Raw genomic sequence first — 21261 nt, 5'->3', positions numbered from 1 at the left:
ATATCTCACCGCATCAGGACTATATCAAAGTAAATCAAACATTAGAATTTTCATTGTCATTTCTAACTAAAATCATTAAAATGCATTTCAAATAATTAAAAATACTTTCGAATATCATAAATAATATCGAATAACAAATGGATTTCAGAGATTTCATATCAAATATAAACGAATATGTATCACGACGATCGAGTTTAAGACATGTATAATAATTTTTTGGAAAACATTAAGCACACTTATAAAAGAAAATATAAGTGTGCAAACTTAATAAAAAATGTACATACAAAATCCCACTTGTCTTGTTTTCTTGCTACTAAAATGTGGTCTATATTGTTTGGAAGTATCTCTGAAGTAGACAAAATCCTTGGACGATGACTTTTCTTTGAGAACTCTAAAATGGAAATCCACTTGGACCAGATTTCTCGAAAAAATGTTGCTAAATGAACAGCCACTTGCTTGAAAATATGGAGAAATTGCAGCAGAAAGTGTCTCTCTCTTGCATCTAGTATATGACCAAATTTCTGCAGCCTTTGGAGAGGAATTTTTTGTGGTTTTTCTCTTGGACTGAACCACTATTTATAGGCCAACATGAGCAGCTGAAAGGGCACCTGCAATAACTCAGGCTGATAATGGCTATTGAAATGGCTGTTACATCTCATTTTAATTCAGATTAACATGCCTTTTAATTTATTGAAATGAAATTTGTGGATAATAACATTTAGTAAATTATTGTTCAAAATGCTTTGTCTTCACAAAATCATTCTCAACATAATTCAATCGAACGGTCATAAATGTAGGATCCGCGAATTCAATATACACCTCGAGTTTGGATGTTAAATGTAGGATCCGTGAATTCAATATACTCCACAAGTTTGGATTTTAACATCGACAAAATCAATAATTGTTTTAAGGAATGTAAGATAAGTGGTTTTTTTCCTTATTAGCACTTCAGTCCCCTATAGACACCAACAAAATCTGTATACACCGACGCAACATACAATGACCCTCGATGCTCTTGGACTTCAGTTACGTAAGTACTATTGTATTCTGCATAGAAATTGACTGTTTCAAGAATCTGGCCATGTTCATTAATCTTCTGTCCTAAAGGAAAACTGGTAAGTTTAGGCTGCAGCTTTTGAATGTTAACCGGAACCCAAAAATCTCCTGATCTTGTCCTCTTGATGTTGTCTGGATTCCCCGGAAGATTGACGAAAATGTCTGTTGTATTTGCTTTGGGACCCTTTATCCAAAACCTTATTATTCTGCAGGCTATGTACTCTGCAACCAGTACAAACGAGCCATCCTTGCTAACCACCGCTCCATTCGGTACCGCTAGACCAGTTAAAACCACAGTTCGTTGCTTCGTCTTTGGGTTGTATTTCAGTAGCCTTCCGCTTGTATCTCCACTCAGTAGTATCTCTGTCATGTTACTGCAAAATAAATGGCAATCCTATTAGTACACAATATGAAAAATTATATATATGGAGAGGACTAGTAGAATTTACTTGGTTTTGAAGAAAATATTGCCAACATCTGTGAAGTAAACTGCACCAGTAATGGGATCAATGGCTATAGCATCTGGTGCATCAAAGGGAACTCCGTCTCTTCCCCCTGCAAGCCGAGTTGCAATGCCGCCGCTCCTCCCCACCACCATTAAACCCCGGTAAGCATCGATAATGTAGAGCTCGTTGGTTTTATGGTTGAATTCAAGACCTATTGGCCTCCCACACTTCGGCCCGTTACTTGGATCATTTCCATCTTTTCCATCACAAAATTCTTTAGTCCTGTAAAAAGAACTTAATATCAAGCTCTATCCTTCTAATCATCTAACTCGTTGGCATCGTTTTCACTAATAATAATTCACGAGTTCTCAAAGAACACTTTGGCTAGAATTTAGCTCAAAATCTAAGTGAGCATGCTCGATTCATTTCTACCAAACATTATATCTATTCAACCCAACTCAAAACCAATCAAGCTAACTAGAATCACAGACACCAGAATACACACAAAAGGAAAGGCTGAGTTTTGTTACCTATTTGGAGAAGTGGAAGCAAATTCCACAAATCCAAATTCTGGGCCTTCATATTTGACAATCCTTCCATCATTTAGACCAGTGTATGGCCCCCTGTTCTTTGAGTCAAAAGCATAGGCCTCAGAACCAGGTGTTGGGAGTTGAATTTTCTCGAAGGAGTGAAACAAATGAGCTTCAGCAGCGTATGACAAGCAGAGGAATAACAAGAAAATGGGCACCATGTCTGCCGCAAATAAGTCCTCTACGTGATTGGTTTAAATAACTAGCATTTGAGGGAAATAAGACAAGAAAATTGGCACACTTTTCTTGAATTTTCCAACATGGTATGCAATAGACATGCTGGGAAAACTCCACGACTTATCAACTCGATTTTCAGAAACGTTAAATTAAATTTTGCTGTTTATTTCAATGTCATAAACACAACGATCTAGTCACGTGAATCAGATAAAAAATAATTGCGACATTGTGCTAATGCCATTGATCCTTCAGTCGACATCATAAATACAAAAAAAAAATTGTTTCTTATATTTGTTCAAAGGAATATGTTTGAATATTTTCAAAGATACCTTCTAATATTAAATTAATTACTCCCCCATCCCTTATTTTTATATGATTGTAGACTGTTGAAACTTTTTCCACAATCACGTGGGATTCTGTGATCAAAAGCTTGACTAGACAAGAATTTGTGGCAACTTGTAAAGGGGATTCCACGTATATAACGCAATTGTTATTTGTAATGGGGCTATTTGTATCGTCCACATCAATTGGCAAAGATTTAACAACATAATTCTTATATGTTTGGTGTGTAAGATAAGATAATTATTTGGATTGATGACAAAATTCAAGATAAAGATATATGTTTTGTTGGGAAAGATTTTAATCAGTATGATAAATTTTACATTTTGTGTAGTTGAGACAAAAATATCATAAACTAGCATTGATGAAAATTTGGTATATAAAATGATATTTATAGCAGTGTTTTCACAACCGTGTGTTCAACTATTAATAAATAAATATTTTATAAAATTTTAAATTATAGATTATGTATTTATCTGACAATTTATTTTTTTAATAAAAATTAATATGATTTTGCATTTTATCTCATTTTTAATATTGATTTCTAATTATTTTTTCTATTTTTAAATTTTATTTAGTTTCATCGTGTAATTATATATGTAATGTGTGTGGAAATAAAAAAAATATAAACCATCAAAGAATTGAGTTCAAATCACTTAGATTCTAACCTTCAAAACTCATAAATTTCAATTCAATTTATATATCAACTAGTTGATAAAATTCAGATTCTTGAACTAAATTAATGCTCAAAAACATAATTTTTTTACTTGGAGAAAGGAATTTGTCACTCGAAATAAAACAATAGCTGGACGATTGGTTCAGATTATGTGTCACTACTTTGTATAAGCCCATTATATACCCATAGCTTTAATTAATTATTATTTAATCTGACAAAAAATTTATTTAATATGATTTTTTTATTTAATAACTATTTTATTTATATGAACAGGTTTAGTTATAAACTTAAAAGAAATAAAATTACCTTGAAAAGTTCCTATAATACCTGTTTCATCAACATAGGTTAAAGGATAAATTTGATATATAAAAGGAAGTCCAAGAATAAGTTGGCTAGAAATATCTTTTGCTACTAAAAAATTGGTTTGAATACAGTTTTTATCTATGCAAATATATGCTTTTGGTAATTTATAATTTATTTATAATGGTTCTCCTCCTGCATGAGAAAGAGAATGAGTAGTTTTATGAAAATATTTTGTAGGAATTAATCCTTTCGGTATTACATTTAAATCTGCACCACTATCAATAATAGCCATGAAATTTCTTTCATAAGAATTTTCAATTAATAAGGTAATATTGGTATACCATTTTTGAGATATGATCATGCTTAAAACATATAAATGTTTTTTATTTGGATCAGGAAATGAAATATCTTGAAGATTGTCAAAACTTTCAGAATTATTAACTGAATTATTATTATTAGTTTCAATAATTGAAATACGATAATTTAAAATATTATTATTATTTTGTAAAATTTTTACTTGTTCTTTAAAATTTTCTATTTCTTTGACTAGATTCTGTATAGTAACTGGATTTTGTTTACTATATTTTTGTTGTAGAAGATTTTTTACTTCTTTCATGGAATAAGCTTGTTCTTGTTTAACAATAATGTTATTATTATTGCTGGTTGAAGCAGTATTTTCATTTGATCAATAATTGTAGATTTTAATATTGGATCCTTAATCATTTTAAGGAATTTTAAAATATTATTGTTTGTTAAAACATTAATATTTAGATCTTGGAATTGAGACACGAGTTTATAAAAATCATCATTTTTATTATTATTATCATTTATATGATTTATACAAGATTTTTCTTTTATACAGTTATTACATTATTCTATACCTGAATTATCTGATTCACTATCTAATATTTCTTCTGAAATATAAGATTATAATGAACTATCAGTTTCACTATCAGAATTATTATTTGAATCTATTATTATTTTAAATAATATTTCTTTAAGATTATCATCTATATCTAAATTATTAATTTTATTTTTAGCCCAACATTGATTAGCATAATGCACTGGCTTTTTGCATTTTCTACAAATTATTAATTTATTTTTATTATTATATTTTTCTACTTTTCGTAAATTACGGCTTTCTTTTCTTTTCTTTTTCTTATCCTTTTGTCTATCAGACAAATGTCTTTTCTTTCTATAAATTTTTTCATCTTTATCGATTATTTTCCTATTACCTTTATTAGATAAATCCATACCAAATTGATCACAAAATTTACTTAATTGTTTTTTCTCAAGTAAATTCTGTCTTTTAATTTGATTATTTAATTTTAATTCATTACAGAGAGCTAAACCCTCTTGAATACAAGTACTAATTAATTTTCCATAAGTATAATTATCATATGAAATATTAATATCATCTTTTCTTAAGACTTTTCTAATTCTTTCAGCAAATAGAAAAGGTAAACCATCTAAAAATTTGGCTTTCCAAAGACTATAATTACAGTTTGGTATCTCATATATTCGAGATAAAAAGGTATCTATGTACCATCTAAAATCAGTAAGAGTTTTACATTTTAAATTACTTAATAAAGTACGAATTTGTTCACCATTATCAGTGAATCTACCAGTAAAATATTCAATCATTGTCATTATTAAATAATAAACTACATTTTTTGATTGAATATTATTCTCAATTTTTATTGAATCTATAATATCATCTTTTTGAGATTGATTTAAATAATTATCCCACCAACCTTTAAGTTGGCCAGTAAATCCTGCTATAATCATTCTAGCAATATTTTTATCATTATTGCCTGAAATTTTAGACACAATACTATACATAAGCATTCTGTGAGCAGTATTATAAATTTTCTTATCACTAAAACCATCAATATTCCATTCATAAATACTTTTCCCATTATAACTATTAGCAAAAATGTATTCTTGTTCTTCAATAAGAACATCCATGGGAGTAGGTCTATCATAGTAATATTTATGTTGGGTAGGTTTATCTGCCCATTTAATTTTATTAATTTCTTCATCAGAATAATTATCAATATTTTCAAACTCTTCATTAAGAGTATTTAAATTAAGATTTTTAAATTTTTTTCTAATAATTTTTCTATATCAGAAACAGAAGATTTAAATTTAAAATCTTTTATATCTGGAGGGGATTGTATAGAAGAAGTAGCAATAGAAACAATATTATTATCATCTTTTGTTTGTATATGAACATCTGGTTTAATTTGATTAATGGCTAAAATAATTTTATCAATATGATCCTTTAAAGAAACTATTTCCTCTCCTATTCTAGTAAGATATAAATTTGTATAATTCTGTTTTTCAATTATCTGATTGATATGTTTAACAGTTATTTGTAACATATCATTGTCAAATAATTTTGAAAAAGCAGTAAAATTTAAAAAAAAATTCTATAATAAAAGATTGTTGAGGAGGATAAACAGATTTTTGAATCTGTCCAGAAGAAAGTTTATAATTTCTTTCAAGAATAGAAATATAACCTATAATAAATGTTTTAAAAAACCAAGGAACAAAATGTATCAATTTATTTTGGTTAATAATCAAACTCTTCTTCAGAAAAACTTTTAAAGTATCAATCTCTGAAAGATTCATATTTGGATAAATAAAATTCTGCATTAATCTTTGCTCTAGAAAGAGATCCTTTATTAAAATCAATTTTTGGTTTACTATCCATTAAATACTAAAATTCATTTCTGAAACTGTATCAGTTTCTTTAACTTTTTGAAAGTTACTTTTATGAACAATAATGTTTTGATTTATGATTAATTCTTCTACTGTATCTTGTACAGAAGACTCTACATCTTCTTTATCTGAGAAGTAGAAGCTCTAGAAGTTTGTGGTATATCTACTATATAATCTAAAGGTGAAATAAAAGAATGACTAGATCTTGATCTAGCATAGATAGAAGATGGTAATAATCTTCTTTGTTCATTATTGAACTGTATTTGAACAGATCCTTCATTATTCTGTATAACTTGTTGTAAATCTCTATTTATTATAGGATTTCTAGGAACAGCTTGTTCAATTATCCAATTTTATGGAAATTTAATTTCTTTCCATTTTATAGATCTACGAGTTGTAATATTAGATCTATTAAAATTAGTTTCTATGAGAATAGTTTCATTTAATTTTTTATCTATTGTTTTACACATAGGATTAAGTGTAAATAATGGTTTATAATAAATACGATAACAGATACATATGACTTCTGTTCCAGGAGTATAATTATAACCATGAGTTTTAACATTTAATGTTAAAGAATCTAAGATATTTATATCTGACGGGGATAAAGATAAATTAGGATAAACATCAAAATATACTGGACCATGTGCCAGACTAAATTGAATTATTCCCATAAGTGATTGTTTTCAATTCAAATTTCTACCATCTCTTAAAGCTGCTATGAAGCTTTCTGGTAAACCTTCTAAAGTTAAAGGTCTAAAAGCAATTTAAATTAAACCTATATGAATAAGTCTGTAATTTTTCTTATAAGATAAAGTATCTTTATTATTTAATAATCTAATAACAATTTCATCATTATGAAGAGGTACTGAAGATTCTGTAGTTTTAAATATTTGTTTAAAACCAATTCTTGCAAAAGCTCCTAATTTATAGATCATTTTAGATTCTATCTTAGGAATAGTCCATTTATTTAATAAATCTAAATTTTCAGGTAAATCATATTCTTCATTTAAACTGTTTTGAACAGTTTCTTTCATTCCAAAAATATTCATTGAATACAAGTGCTAAATTATTAATCAGACTATTTTCATGGCTCTGATACCATCAAAGGCTTGGAATCAAAGTAATCTGATACGTGGCATTGTTTTACCAAATTTTTTCTTAGTGGCTCTCGCACACATGGAGGTTATTGGTTTCCAGCTTATATACCATCTTCAACTCATACTGAGTTAAGAAAATGAAGAATTTACATTCCAGAATAATAATGAATATAAGGTTCTTATTTGAAACTTTTACAAAACATAAAAGGATTTATTAAAGATATACCCAAGAAATTAAAGAGCAAAGAATTTTATCGAGGTCCACCTCAGAAACATAAATTCATAAAAATCACCCATAAACTCCTTAAACGCCATCTCTCGGCTAAGCAGGCTGAAGGGCTACAACATGAATTTATTTTTCCTGGTTAAACTCGAACCTTGTGTTTACCATTTCCTGGTTCATCTTTTTACCTTATGTTCTAACCAAAGACTCTTATATTACATTAAATTCCAAAAATTTAAATAAATCTTTTATTATCTCAATCTGATTCCAAGTTACAAATAAATATAGATAATGGCATAGTAAGATAATAATTTAGCACGAATATTTTAGCCTGTCATTCAGGCTAATCTATGAAATATAAATTATTTAAAACAGTAGATAAAAACAGAAAATAAAAACAATGTAAACTTACAAAGTTGTTATCAGAACTTCAAACTTTTATTGATAAACTTCAGAAGAGTTGTTTATAAGAGAAATAGAAGGGGAGAAAACTGGACCGTGTCCTCTAAGAACACAGAATAAACCTATAAATAGATAGAAGAGCCGGACATGAAACCCCGGATTCCATCTCAAAATATAAATGGTAAAATACTTTATTAAAGCAAAAAGTAACATGGTTACAAAATTTTAAAAGTCTATAGTGATATACCACCCACTTTTGTCACGATATACCATGATGTGTTATTCCACCAACTCTGAATAGTGAGATTCCACTTCCAACGAATTTAATCATCTTTAATATTGTCCTTTATAGAATTCTTCAAATTTTCATAAATATTATCAATTTGAGAGAGTTGAGGAATATCATCATCTGGATCTTGTGCATCATGCATCTTCATTAGATGGATAAATCGATTTTCACTGGATTCAGATGTCATAGATTGATCAGATTTTGAATCAGAACATCCAATATTCTGATAAAGATCCTTCTTCATTTCTTCAATATAAACTTCAATTATTTTTTCTTTTGAATAAATCTCAGAGTATTTCTGAGTGAGAATCTTAAATGGACTCATAGAGGCTTTCTCCTTCTCTTGTTGATTATGAAATTCTTTCTGATATAACGAAATTTTTTCCTCTATTTGATGAAGAGTATCATAACCATAAGGTTTTCAAGTTTCTGGATCATCTCGCAATAATTTGTCCCAAAATTTAGTAGAACTGACTCGCCATATGCAAGGGATACCTTCATCAGTGTATCCAAATTCTGGTTGCCATTTCCAGATCCAAGGAATTCCAAATTTCATGAAAAACAAACATAAAGTTTTTTCCATTTATCCAATGTTCAGAAAACGATTTTTTAATACTTGGGGAAACATTTAAGCAAGTATTCATGTGTTTTATAAAAACTTCTGGCAAAATCTTTACAGATGGACCAAATATCTTCCACCAGATTAAAAACCAATTTGGAACAGGATGATGATAAACATTTTCACAAATCTTTAGAAACCATGTATGTTTCCTCTTTTCATTTTCATAGAATAAAGTTTTATTAAAACTTTCAATATAATCCCAAAAATTGAATTTAAAACTCATTTTATGACTTTCATAATAAAATTCTTTTTCAACCAATGGAGATATACCCCATTCTTCAATGGATATTATCTTTTTGATAATGAACTTAGAGAAGTTATAACTCTCTTTTTGCTGGATATTACTGAAAAAGTGAGTAATATCAACACTTTTTGTAGATAAAAGAAGATTTTCATAAAATTCTCTTTGTTTGTAAGAACCATATACATATGATGTATTGGTCAAGTATCTTTCCATGATAGTCCATGGAGTTTTCTCCCATTGAGTATCTTTTTCTATTAATTCACGATATTTTGTCTCTGTATATAGAGCAGAATCATTATCATCTTCTTTTATGATATTAGCATATGATGCTGAAGCTTGAGAATCTGTATTATTTTTCTGCTTTTGTTTCAAGAATTCTTGAAATTCATTGTTTAACTCTTATTCTGCTCAGTATTACTGGATGAACTGGATAACTTTTGGGCTATTGGCCTCTGTTTTCCATGTTGTGCTATGATATTAGGGGGTTTTCCCCTACCACCTCTGTAGTGCCCAAATTCAGTACACGTATAACTCATGCATTATTTAATTATTAAAGAATTTATTTAATTTTAAAACGAGTCTTAGTAGTGCATGATTTATTTAAATGTATTATTTTAAATTAATTATGTTTATACGATGCACGTTAAAATGTTTTTCGAGTTTCATGTTTCAGGCGATTATTCGAGGCGGGATCGAGGAACAGACCGGGGACGATTCTTGACAATTTAAAATGCGGTATTTTATTTTAAAAATTAGGAAGGGGCATTTTAAATAATTTATTTAGTTTAGTATTTTAAAGCCTTATTTAGGTGTTTAGTTATTTAAGAGTTTAAAACTTTTAAAATTAGTATTTTTGTGTGCATTATTTTAATTGAGGGATTTTATTAAAGTTTAAAGAGTGTAAGTATTTAAATAGTTTTATTTATTATTTAATTATGCAATTTTCCCTAAATTACTAATCACACACACACACTTTTACACACACTAAATAGCGACACACACACACACAAGTCTTTTCAGATTTTAAAATTTTGAGAGGATAGAAAACCTAGGGTCTCCTTCTCTAGAGCAGCCGCCCCTTCCACTCGATCTTCCAGTAGGTTTTCGGTGATTTTATTGAAAGATTTTAGCGCCGCGGTCGTCCCGGATCAACCTCGCTTCTTTCTCCGCTTCGGTATCGTCGTTACGGTATTTTGAATATCAAAAGGCACGTATAATCTCTCTTTTCTGCGTCGATCATGTCATAGTATGTGTTGCGTTGTTTTTATGCGTAAAATCCACGTATGATGTGTAGTAGTTTGAGCAGGAATTTATTGATGCGTTTTGAAAGAGTTTTTAGATCTGAAATCCCATTTTTCACTGTATTTTGAGTTACTGCGAATTTTTGGTCAATATTTTGAGAAAAATTTCAACGTAAAAAACGTAGAACGTTTCGATGCCTTCGATTTGATATAAAATTCGAAATTTTTGGACGAAAATCGAGTGAGTTATGGAGTTTTTCGTGGGACTGCTCAAGCTGCGACTTTTATGTAAATTGTGTTCTTGAAGTTAATTGTTGCGGGCTTCGTTAGACATCGCCGGGCTTGTGCTACTGCATTTAGATATGTTACGAGATGTATTTAGGTATTATTTGGTGGTTCGTTCGGGTCGGGATTGGCTTGGGATGTAATAGAAGTCGTAGGAAGCGAAACGATGCCTAATTACGGGTTATTGTTGTGTTGGAATTAATTGTTGATGCTTAGGGATGTTTGGGGCGTTTTTACGGGTTTGAATCAATGTAATAACATCCTAGGATGAGTCTCGAGGTGTTGGTTCATGGTCCTTAGGCTTGGTTTGTAAGGGTGAAAGATTAGGTTAGTGAGTTTTCGTGAATTTGCAAAGACAGAGAGTACCCGGACCCCCGGCACGGAGTCCGTGTCCTCTTTCCTTCAAAAATGCGAATTTCCAGAGCCTACCCGGACCCGTACACGGGGTTCGTGTACACCCTTTTTTTATAAAAAAAAATTAAAAACTTTTTTTTTTATTTTTTTATTATTTGCTTCGGGGTTCTATATCATGGTTTAGCACCTTGGTTAAAATTTATTTATGTAAAAATATAGGATTTGGTTTGTGGTTTTATGTCATGGTTTAGTACGATGATTATGCAAGGTCAAGTCCTGAGCGAACTAGAATGTCATAAGCTACTTATTCACTTTGGTGGTGAGCTCGAGTACCTACGTCTAAGACATGCAAGTTAAGTATTTAAAATTCATGTTAGTATGTGCAGTAGCGGCCCCAAGTGAGATCCAACGAATCCCTCAACGCCAAGTAAGTATGATGACGTGCAAAGAAAATATTTTAAGTTTTTGGAGGTATGCTAAATGTCTTGTGACCAAATTATGTTAGGATTGGAAATCGTTAAATTATGAACGGGGACCAATCCGCCCGTTAAATTATGAACGAGTTAGATCGAGGTTGGAAAGCGTTAAATTATGAACGGGGACCAACCAGCCCGTTAAATTATGAACGGGGATCTCATGTATGCGGCAGTGGATGCGTCCCTGTCAGCTCAGTACTGTGGTTTGTCTGATCAGGCATTTATTATGTTATGGGTCACTTGCTTTGAAACATCCTCTACGCAAAATGATGAAGTTATATATGTTCAAGTATGTTCAGTGTATGCAAGCACGTTTAAGAAAAGTTTATGTTGATGGAACGTCTAAGTATGTATGTACGTATGTTCAGTTTTATTATGCAAGTTCAAGTTTTCAGTATGTATGTCCTATTTTAAAGTTGTATGTGATTTTATTATGTACTACTCGTTACTTTCAGTTTATACGTGTTGAGTCTTTAGACTCACTAGACTTGATCGATGCAGGTGAGTATGTTGTTGAGGAGACAGGAGGTGGCGACCAAGGGGCAGGCTTGGACTGAGCGAGAGGCTAAACCCGAGGACCGCCATGTTTAAGTTTTATGCAAAAGTTAAATTACTCTGATTTCATATTTTGATGGAAATACTTTGAACAAACCTTTTGTGAGCAAATTTTATTGTAGTTATTTTGAACAACCATGTCTTATGGGGGACTTGGTTGAGATATTTTATGGCAAAATTTGAAGGTTATTTTATGTTTAAGAAAATTTTAATTTTTCCGCAAATTTTGAATGGTAAAAGTACGGTACGTTACAGTTGGTATCAGAGCGGTGTTCTTGTAAAGGGTTACGCCTACTGCCAGTCGCAAGAAGCTCACGATGTCACACCTCAAGTCTGTAAGTTTCAAAGTTTTAAATTTATGTTATGTAGTAAGCATGTAGTTCTGATTTCAGCTTGTGCATGTTTTTAAGTTCAAGTACGTGCATCTTATGTTGTCTATATCATGTTCATGCATGTTGGGTTTACGTGTTGAGTAAATGTGGGAAAAGTATACCTCCTAGACGTAGGATTGTGCGTGAAGCAGGAGATGAGAATAGGGGAGCCCAGATGGGGAGAGAGCTACTCCTCCTCATCCACCGCCAGATATGCAGGATTAGAAGCTTGTAGGGATGGCTCAGTTCGTCGCATAGTTTGCGGGAAACCAAGCTATAGTGGATGCAGGGGCGAGGCCCAGGCCAGAAGCAGTTTACGAGAGGTTTAGGAGGATGGACCCTAAGGAGTTCTCGGGGACTACTGACCCGATGATAGCAGAAGGATGGATTAAGTCCATCGAGGTAATCTTTGCGTTTATGGAGCTGCAGGATGCAGACAGAGTTAGATGTGCAACCTTTTTGTTGATAGAGGACGCTAGGCTATGGGGGGAGAGCGCGTCCATGTCGGTGAATCTGCAGACTCTGTCATGGGATGAATTTAAGGAGGTATTTTACTCCAATTACTTCAATGAGGAAGTACGATCCAACTGACTAGGGAGTTTATGACGTTGCGTTAGGGGGATAGCAGCGTTGCGGAGTTTGAGAGGGGGTGTCACTTTGTACCCCTGATTGCGAATGATGCGCGGGAGAAGTTGAGGCATTTTATTGTAGGTTACGGCCGATCTTGCGTCGTGATGTGAGGGTTGCTAGTCCGATGACTTATGCAGTTGCCGTGTCGAGAATTTTGGCGATAGAGCAGGACTAGAGGGACATTGAGGTCGATAGACAAAGCAAGAGGCCCTATCAGGCACCTCGTCTTAAGGAATCTTCGTAAGTCATTAAGAAACTTAGGATTAAGTGGATACGAGTACTGGAATTAGGTTATCTAAGACTACTTTGGTTGTGTAAGCTTTAATTTCAAGTTTATGAAATAGGTGATTATACGGGGATATTTGATGAAATAAAAACAAAAGGGAATTAGTTGTATTCAACATAGGTTAGCAATGGTCGAATATTAAGATTTTTATCGAGTAAGAAATTTAAAATCTTTATATGAGGATTTTTGAATTCTGTGGGTTATAAGCGAAGTTGATTTATTAGAATTAGTCCATCATTAACATGGGGAAACTTATTAAGCTTTATACGTTAGAATGAATTTAGTACTGAGGATACGTCAAAGTGTGACATTCGTTCCAATGAGGAGGGTTTAAGTTCCTTAGGCCTCAACTATAATGTAATTGGGAAGATAATAGTTTGAGCATGTGTTTGATGCTAGGAAGGTTTTATTATCTACGTAGAATATCGATAATGTATATTTTGGGGTTTTATGGATTAATGTTACTCGAAATTTAAGATTTGCAATAATCTTTATTTGGGATGTACTTATAAATGGCTAAGTTATGTAAGTTTGGTGTCGTAAGGTAAAGATTCGATTCAAGGACCGTAGGTCAATGTTATTACTGGGTTAAGATAAGGTTTAACTTTTGAGTGTTGAACCAAGGATAGAAGTTGATCAGTAACTTTTGGTGCTAAGATTTCTTAGGTTGAACTGCATAAATGCTAAGGTAATAGATCGATAAACATTACGGGTATAGTATAAGGAAGTGAGATAAGATAAGTTTGAACCTCCATTTCTAATATTGGGAATTGTGAGAAAAGTCAGAATTCGAGGTCATAGTAAAGTAAAACTAAGACAACCTTCAGGACTAGATATGAACATTACGAGTTTTTAGCGACTAATGCTCCATCAATTTTCATGGACCTCATGAATCGAGTATTTCGGCCTTACCTCGACCATTTCATCATAGTATTTATTGACGATATCCTTATTTACTCGAAGGGCCACGAGGAGCACAGTCAGCACTTGGGTACAGTTTTGCAGGCCTTTAAGAGTCGCAAGTTGTTTGCAAAATTTAGTAAGTGTGAATTCTAGTTGGAGAAGGTAGCATTTTTGGGTCATATAATATCTAGCAGTATTATTGAGGTGGATCCAGCTAAGGTGGAAGCAGTTAAGGAATGGGTTGAGCCGAAGAATGCATCAGAAATCTGCAGTTTTCTGGGCTTAGCCAGTTACTACCGTGAGTTCATTCAGGAGTTTTCGTCGATAGCAGTGCCACTCACTTCACTGACCAAGAAGAATGCTAAATTCTTTTGGAGTGATGAATGTCAGAAGAGCTTCGATACTTTGAAACGAGCTTTTATTTCAGCGCCGGTCCTAGCCATGCCATCAGGGCAAGGAGACTTTGTGTTATATACCGATGCATCTAAGCTCGGGTTAGGCGCAGTATTGATGCAGCAGGGTCGGGTCATACAGATAAAGCATAACAAAACCATTAAAAAGTAAATTATATTAAAATAAAGATTGTTTATTTCACTTGAGTCAATAAATTCCCTAGCCAACCGTTGGCTTGCAGGGCATCTACTCTAACAATCTCCCACTTGCCCTAGAGCCAACTACCCTTAATCCCATTGTTCGCGATGCTTTTCAAACAATGGTCCTGGCAAGGGCTTTGTAAGTGGATCAGCAACATTATCTGCAGAGGGGACTCTATCAACTGATATGTCTCCTCTTCCCACCATCTCCCGTATGATGTGGAACTTCCTCAGTACATGTTTGGATCGCTGATGAGACCTTGGTTCCTTTGCTTGCGCAATGGCACCAGTGTTGTCATAGTACGACGGGACTGGATCAACTCTATTAGGAATAACGCCCAACTCTTGGACAAAATTTCTCATCCAAACTACCTCTTTGGCTGCATAAGATGCAAAAATGTATTCAGCTTCAGTGGTGGAATCCGCAACGGTGTCTTGCTTGGAACCTTTCCAAGAGACAGCAGCACCATATAGCATGAATACAAAGTCAGAGGTCGATTTTGAATCATCTACGTCACATCGGAAGCTAGAATCAGTGTAGCCTTCCAATTTCACTTCTCCACCCCATAGACCATGAACAAGTTCTTAGTCCTTCTTAAGTACTTAAGAATATCTTTCACGGCCTTCCAATACATTGGACCAGGGTTTGCCTGATATCTGCTTGTAACACTCAGAGCGTAAGCAACATCAAGACGTGTCTATATCACACCATACATGATACTACCAATGGCTGACGCATATGAAATATGTGTCATCATCTCTATCTCTTTATCAGTTTTTGGACACAAAGCTTTAGATAGAGTAACACCATGACATATTGGTAAGTATCCTCTCTTGGACTCTTCCATAGAGAATCGTTTCAAAATGATATCGATATAAGTGACTTGGGTGAGTCCTAGCATCCTCTTTGATCTATCTCTATAGATTTGTATTCCCAATATGTAGGATGCTTCATCCATGTCTTTCATGGAAAATTTACTGGCTAACCGTACTTTAGTTGATTGCAGAAATCCTACATCATTCCCAATGAGCAGGATATCGTCAACGTAAAGTACTAGGAATGTCACTGCACTCCCACTAATTTTCTTGTATACTCATGGTTCCTCAGGATTCTTAGCAGAACCAAACTCTTTGATAGTGCTATCAAATCTGAGGTTCCAACTCCTTGACTCCTGCTTGAGACCATATATTGATCTCTGAAGTTTGCATACCTTATGCTCACTTCCTACTGATTTGTATCCCTCAGGTTGAGACATATAAATTTCCTCTTTGATGTCTCCATTGAGGGATGCAGTCTTTACATCCATTTGCCATATCTCATAGTCATACCATGATGCTATGGCTAGTAGTAATCTAATGGACTTAAACATAGCAACTGGTGAAAAAGTTTCCTCATAGTCAACTCCTTGCCTTTGAGTATAATCTTTTGAAATCAGCCTTGCTTTGAAGGTCACTACCTTCCCATTCGCCCCAAGCTTTCTTTTGTAGATCCATTTGCACCCTATAGGAACGATTTCCTCAGGTTGATCCACCAATGTCCAGACTTGGTTTGAATATATAGAGTCCATTTTTTTGACTGCATGGCTTCAAGCCATTTGGTTGAATCAGTATCAGATATTTCTTCTTTAAAGTTCATTTGATCATATCCTACACAAGACTCATCATGGTCTTGTTCATGAAGAAGCGTATGTCTTGCAGGTGGTCTAATAACCCTATCAGACCTCTTAGGAGCTTGTACTTCAACTACTGGTTCTTGGAAATGGGTTAAACTTCTACAGTTGAGGGAGTATCTTGAATTTCTTCAAGTTCTATCATCTTGCCTTTTCTATCTAATAGAAATTCCTTTTCCAAAAAGTGGCATTTCTTGAAACAAACACTTTTGCTTCATTGGGACGATAGAAATAATACCCAACAGAATTCTTTGGATATCCTACAAAGTAGCACAAAGTGGATCTACTATCCAATTTGTCTCCCACTGTCTGCTTCACATAAGCAAGACATCTCCATATTCTCATGTAAGAATATTTGGGAGTTTTTCCCCATCCATATCTCATATGTTGTTTTATCCACTGCTCTAGTATAGCCATTATTCAACAACATTGCCGCAGTTTCAAGCGCAAAGCCCCAAAACGATGTAGGCAATTCAGTGAATCCCATCATAGATCGAACCATGTCCAACAAGGTTCGCTTACGACGTTCAGAAACACCATTCAATTGTGGTGTTGCTGGTGGAGTCCACTGTGAGAGAATCTCATTCTCTTTTAGATAACCCAAAAATTCAGCACTCAAGTATTCTCCACTTCGATCAGATCGAAATGCCTTAATACTTCTTTTTAGCTAGTTTTCTACTTCAGATCTGAATTCTTTGAACCTTTCAAATGCTTCAGATTTGTGTTTCATCAAATAAACATACCAATACCTCGAATGGTCATCAGTAAAGGTAATAGGATTGCCCATATTTTGTGGTAACACTTAGCGAGCCACAAATATCTGTGTGGATCAAATCCAACAGACCATGCGCACGTTCCACGTTTCCATTGAATGGAGTTTTAGTCATTTTTTCTTTTAGAGAGGACTCACAAGTTGGTAGAGAATTTATGTCTGACAAGTCAAACATGCCTTCTTCCACTAGCTTGTGCATCCTTCTTTGGGAAATGTGACATAGTCTAGCGTGCCATATTTGTGAGAGATTTGGATCATCTAACTTTATTTTGTTTGTTGTTGAAATTATGTTTACTTGGACATTCACTTATCATTTCCAGAACATTTCTGACACATATAATTTCTTATGTCCGGACTTCTTGCAGTGAAATAAATATGTTCTAACTTATCGGGCTTTTTAGGCCTTTTAAGTATCTTTCAGAGTTTGCCTCTTATTGGGATTGTTTTTCTTGTGAGGGCAGAACATTTCTTTCCCTTACCTCGTGGGTCATTTTTCGTCTGACGAAAGGCCCATTATAAAAACAACAATTTTTCTTATTTTATGATGATCTCATAAGTTATAAGCATATTGACTAGCTCTTCAAGGCTATCAAATATCTTATTAAACTTGAAGTTCACCATAACCCCGTAAAATGAGGAAGTGAAAGACAACAAATTGATGTTATCAATTAACTCGTTAGGAATCACATATTCCAGGCCCACCACATTTTCAATAAGCCCAATTATATGTACACTACGCTCATGGGCCAGAGCCCCATCTTGCATGCATGTAGTCATGAGCTTTTAAAATGGTGTTCATCACTGTACGAGTTTCATGTACCATGCAACTCTTGCATGTTTATTCGAATGTCAGCAACATTCAACATTTTCTCAAACTGTCCCTACAGTTCATTTGACATAAAAGCGAGCACATCACACTTTAGCTTGCATACTATGGTCCTACCATCTTGCATGCTTTGTCAGTTCAGCAAGACTGACATTAGTGTGTATATCATTTTCTCCGAATTTAGAACAATTTTCCCGACCAGTCTTGAAAATTAGATTTAGCTTGTTAATAATAAAAATGGATTACGTGACGAAATCGAAAATATACTGATATGGAAACAGAATAATGGTTGCTGATTATTTTAAAATAATTTTAAGATATAAAATATGGATTTTATTTTATAAATCTCCCTCCCACTATTTTGACATTTTCACCGCCCTCTGATGAAAAAGAGAAATCATATTTCTTTAGTGGGCACGTAGAGTCCAATTAGCCAATTATAATCCCGAATAATATCAGCCAATTATAATTTCTAAAAGGTAGAATCCAATTGCATCCCTATGCAACCTCCGCGTGTTTTGCCTCACGTTTAATAAGAACCCAATAATATGACGTCGTTTATTTTCGCGTGTCAAACCGGCCCATCAATATTGAATTGTAGTAGACGGTCGCCATGAGTTCCCCCAATAATATGAGCCGAAGTCATGGGAGTTCCACTCAATTCACATCATATGTCCGGTGGAAGTCACAGCTTTCCGGCGTCCAGGCCTCCCCAATAATATGAGCCAGACACTGTCCGCGGGTAGCGATCAACATGCAACCACGGTTGATGGAAGGCAAGGAAAAATTAAACTCTTTTAATTTTTACTTTTACGGTTTGATATGAATTTTGAATCATATTCAAAATGAGGGATTTTAATTTTAAAATTGTCTCATCATTTTAATTTCAAATCGCGTGCCACGAGTTTGTATTTTTTTGCCGGATCCATGCAACAATATTATCTAATAATATACATACATGCATGCTACTATATATCACATATATCATAATATGACATTTAACAATAAATAAGGATGATCGATTCACCAACACTATTAGATCCATGTGAGCCAGACACGGATCCAGGTCCAAAACCTAGGTGAATGCAGGGATGCAAATGCAACTATTACAAGAGCTTCCAATATTTTACATGTCTTCATCTTGATCATCGGGCCCACCATCTTTCAGTCTTGATCTCCCACTATTTCTAATAATTACATTTAAATAGCCATGGCACATAAGGATACATCTCATGGGGTGGGAACGGGCCATAAACAAGGCACACTTTAATAATATCAAATATTAACAAAATGAATAAAAAACAGTAAAATATCCTAACATACACCTAACACATTGGTCAAGGCTCTCGATCATCCTTCATGCATTTAATATCAAATATTAAAATAAATTTAATTAAACAATTTAATTAATTGATAAATCATATATCTAATAATTTTATTACTAACCACCACAATTATTAAAGAATTTAATAAATTAAATAAACTCCTTTATTTAATTTCCAATTAAATCAATAATAATTGATTTCTTGTAAAACTCATTTTTACCATAAATAATTAAAATCATATTCTAATTATTTATTTCACAAGAAAATTATTAATTTTCTAAAAAAAAATTTTCCAAAATAAAAATTGAACCAATTTTCAAAAATATCAATTTTATCCAAAAATTCGAAAAATCAGAAAATTGCACCCTGAGCCCAAACAATTCAAGCCCATCATCCAGAACGCTTCTCGAATGAACGTTTTAAACTCGTTTTTGCTGTTTACACCAATTAATCCTTGTTGTTTGATAATTAAATATTAATTAAAACGACGGGCCCTCACATTCACTAATTTGTGTTTCATCTTATTCTTATTAATCAATTTTTTAACACACTTACGCGTATTTGACAATACTTAATATAGTCAACCTATGTTTGACCTTTTATTCAACCACTTTCGACCAAAGCGAAAGGTTTTAGGCCAGGTTCAAGCTTAAATGTTCTTAATCGAGGCTTGATTAAGTATTTTAGAACATCGATTTATAAATGTCTACATAAATCATAATTATGCATAAAATATACAAAATTGTGTTAATATATTATGATGTATTGCACGAGTAAATCACCCGAATAAAAATCTACTATAACATTTTCTGCAACATTTTCTGTTACAATATCAGTTAATTACATATGTTGGGTTTGTATTGGTGTGAGTGGCAGGGTCAGAACTATGGCTATGTTCGGATTAGAATTTTAAACTCTAGAATCTTTTAATATTTTAAATTGATATACTCGGGTTAATATCATACTATTCCAAAATTATATAAAATTTACATATAAATTTTTTTAAAAAAAAATTGGAAGCCCGGGTGTATGTGCATGTGACTCCGCCACTAGGTGTGACAAATTTTAAAATATGTTGAATTAGACACATGATTGTAAATTGTTATTGTAACATAAAATGCTACAGGAATTGTTGCACAAGAACTTTTCCTAGCCCCACAAAACCTACTCAAACTAGCTAGAGTATTAATTGTTATATATATATATATATTTTTTTTTTTTCTTGATAAAAATATTAAAACAATAAATATCTTAACGTCGAATACTCGAGGGGTCTTTGAGCATGAGACATCAAAATTTGAGCTCGAGCACAAGAAGATGCTCGGACAAGCCGTGTCCGACGACTTGAACTTGATCAAGATCAAAATGGAAACGCGATTTTCTCAAATTGCTGGTGCTGAGTTGCAGCTTTAATTCCCTAATTTATATGTTTTCTTCTCACTATCCAATATTAAACCCACGAGCATTAAGTTTATTTTAGTACTATTCAACTACTTGTGGGTTTTGAGGAGATATTTCGAGATTTTATAGATGGTCAAAATTGTTGCGATTTCTGATACAATGACATAAATATCTTTAATCGATCATTTTTTATTATATTTTCGATATTTTCGACCAAGCACTATGTTCATATGCATGTCATGCAAGAATTTAGAACACGAAAATTAAATTCATCGAGAGTTGATTTAGGAACGCGGATTTCATTTAATTCGCGTTCCTAAATCAACTCTCGATGAGTTTAATTTCCGTGTTCTAAATTTTTGCATGCTCCCCAATATAATTA

General features: G+C 33.0%; 1 protein-coding gene across 1 annotated transcript; it reads right to left on the bottom strand.

The window, feature by feature from the left end:
• Positions 1 to 825: 825 nt before the first annotated feature.
• LOC142524536 (strictosidine synthase-like) lies at positions 826 to 2393 on the bottom strand. Its single transcript, XM_075628568.1, has 3 exons — positions 2033 to 2393; positions 1506 to 1784; positions 826 to 1430 (listed from the first exon to the last, which is right to left on the bottom strand). Exons 1-3 carry the CDS (start codon positions 2251 to 2253, stop codon positions 941 to 943), a joined length of 990 nt encoding a protein of 329 aa, XP_075484683.1. The 5' UTR covers positions 2254 to 2393; the 3' UTR covers positions 826 to 940.
• Positions 2394 to 21261: the final 18868 nt, after the last annotated feature.

This window comes from Primulina tabacum, chromosome 14 (assembly GCF_025594145.1).
Source record: "Primulina tabacum isolate GXHZ01 chromosome 14, ASM2559414v2, whole genome shotgun sequence".
Lineage (NCBI taxonomy): Eukaryota > Viridiplantae > Streptophyta > Magnoliopsida > Lamiales > Gesneriaceae > Primulina > Primulina tabacum.
The sequence above is the reverse complement of the archived record's forward strand: the minus strand, read 5'-3'. Positions and strand labels throughout refer to the sequence as shown.

What these genes read in the sequence shown, in the direction of transcription:
- LOC142524536 (XM_075628568.1), bottom strand. Translation starts at nt 2,253, where the DNA reads ATGGTGCCCATTTTCTTGTTATTCCTCTGCTTGTCATACGCTGCTGAA. An exon ending in GCTTCCACTTCTCCAAATAG is followed by an intron (nt 1,785 to 2,032) that starts GTAACAAAACTC and finishes TTCTTTTTACAG; the next exon opens with GACTAAAGAATTTTGTGATG. An exon ending in AATATTTTCTTCAAAACCAA is followed by an intron (nt 1,431 to 1,505) that starts GTAAATTCTACT and finishes TTTATTTTGCAG; the next exon opens with TAACATGACAGAGATACTAC.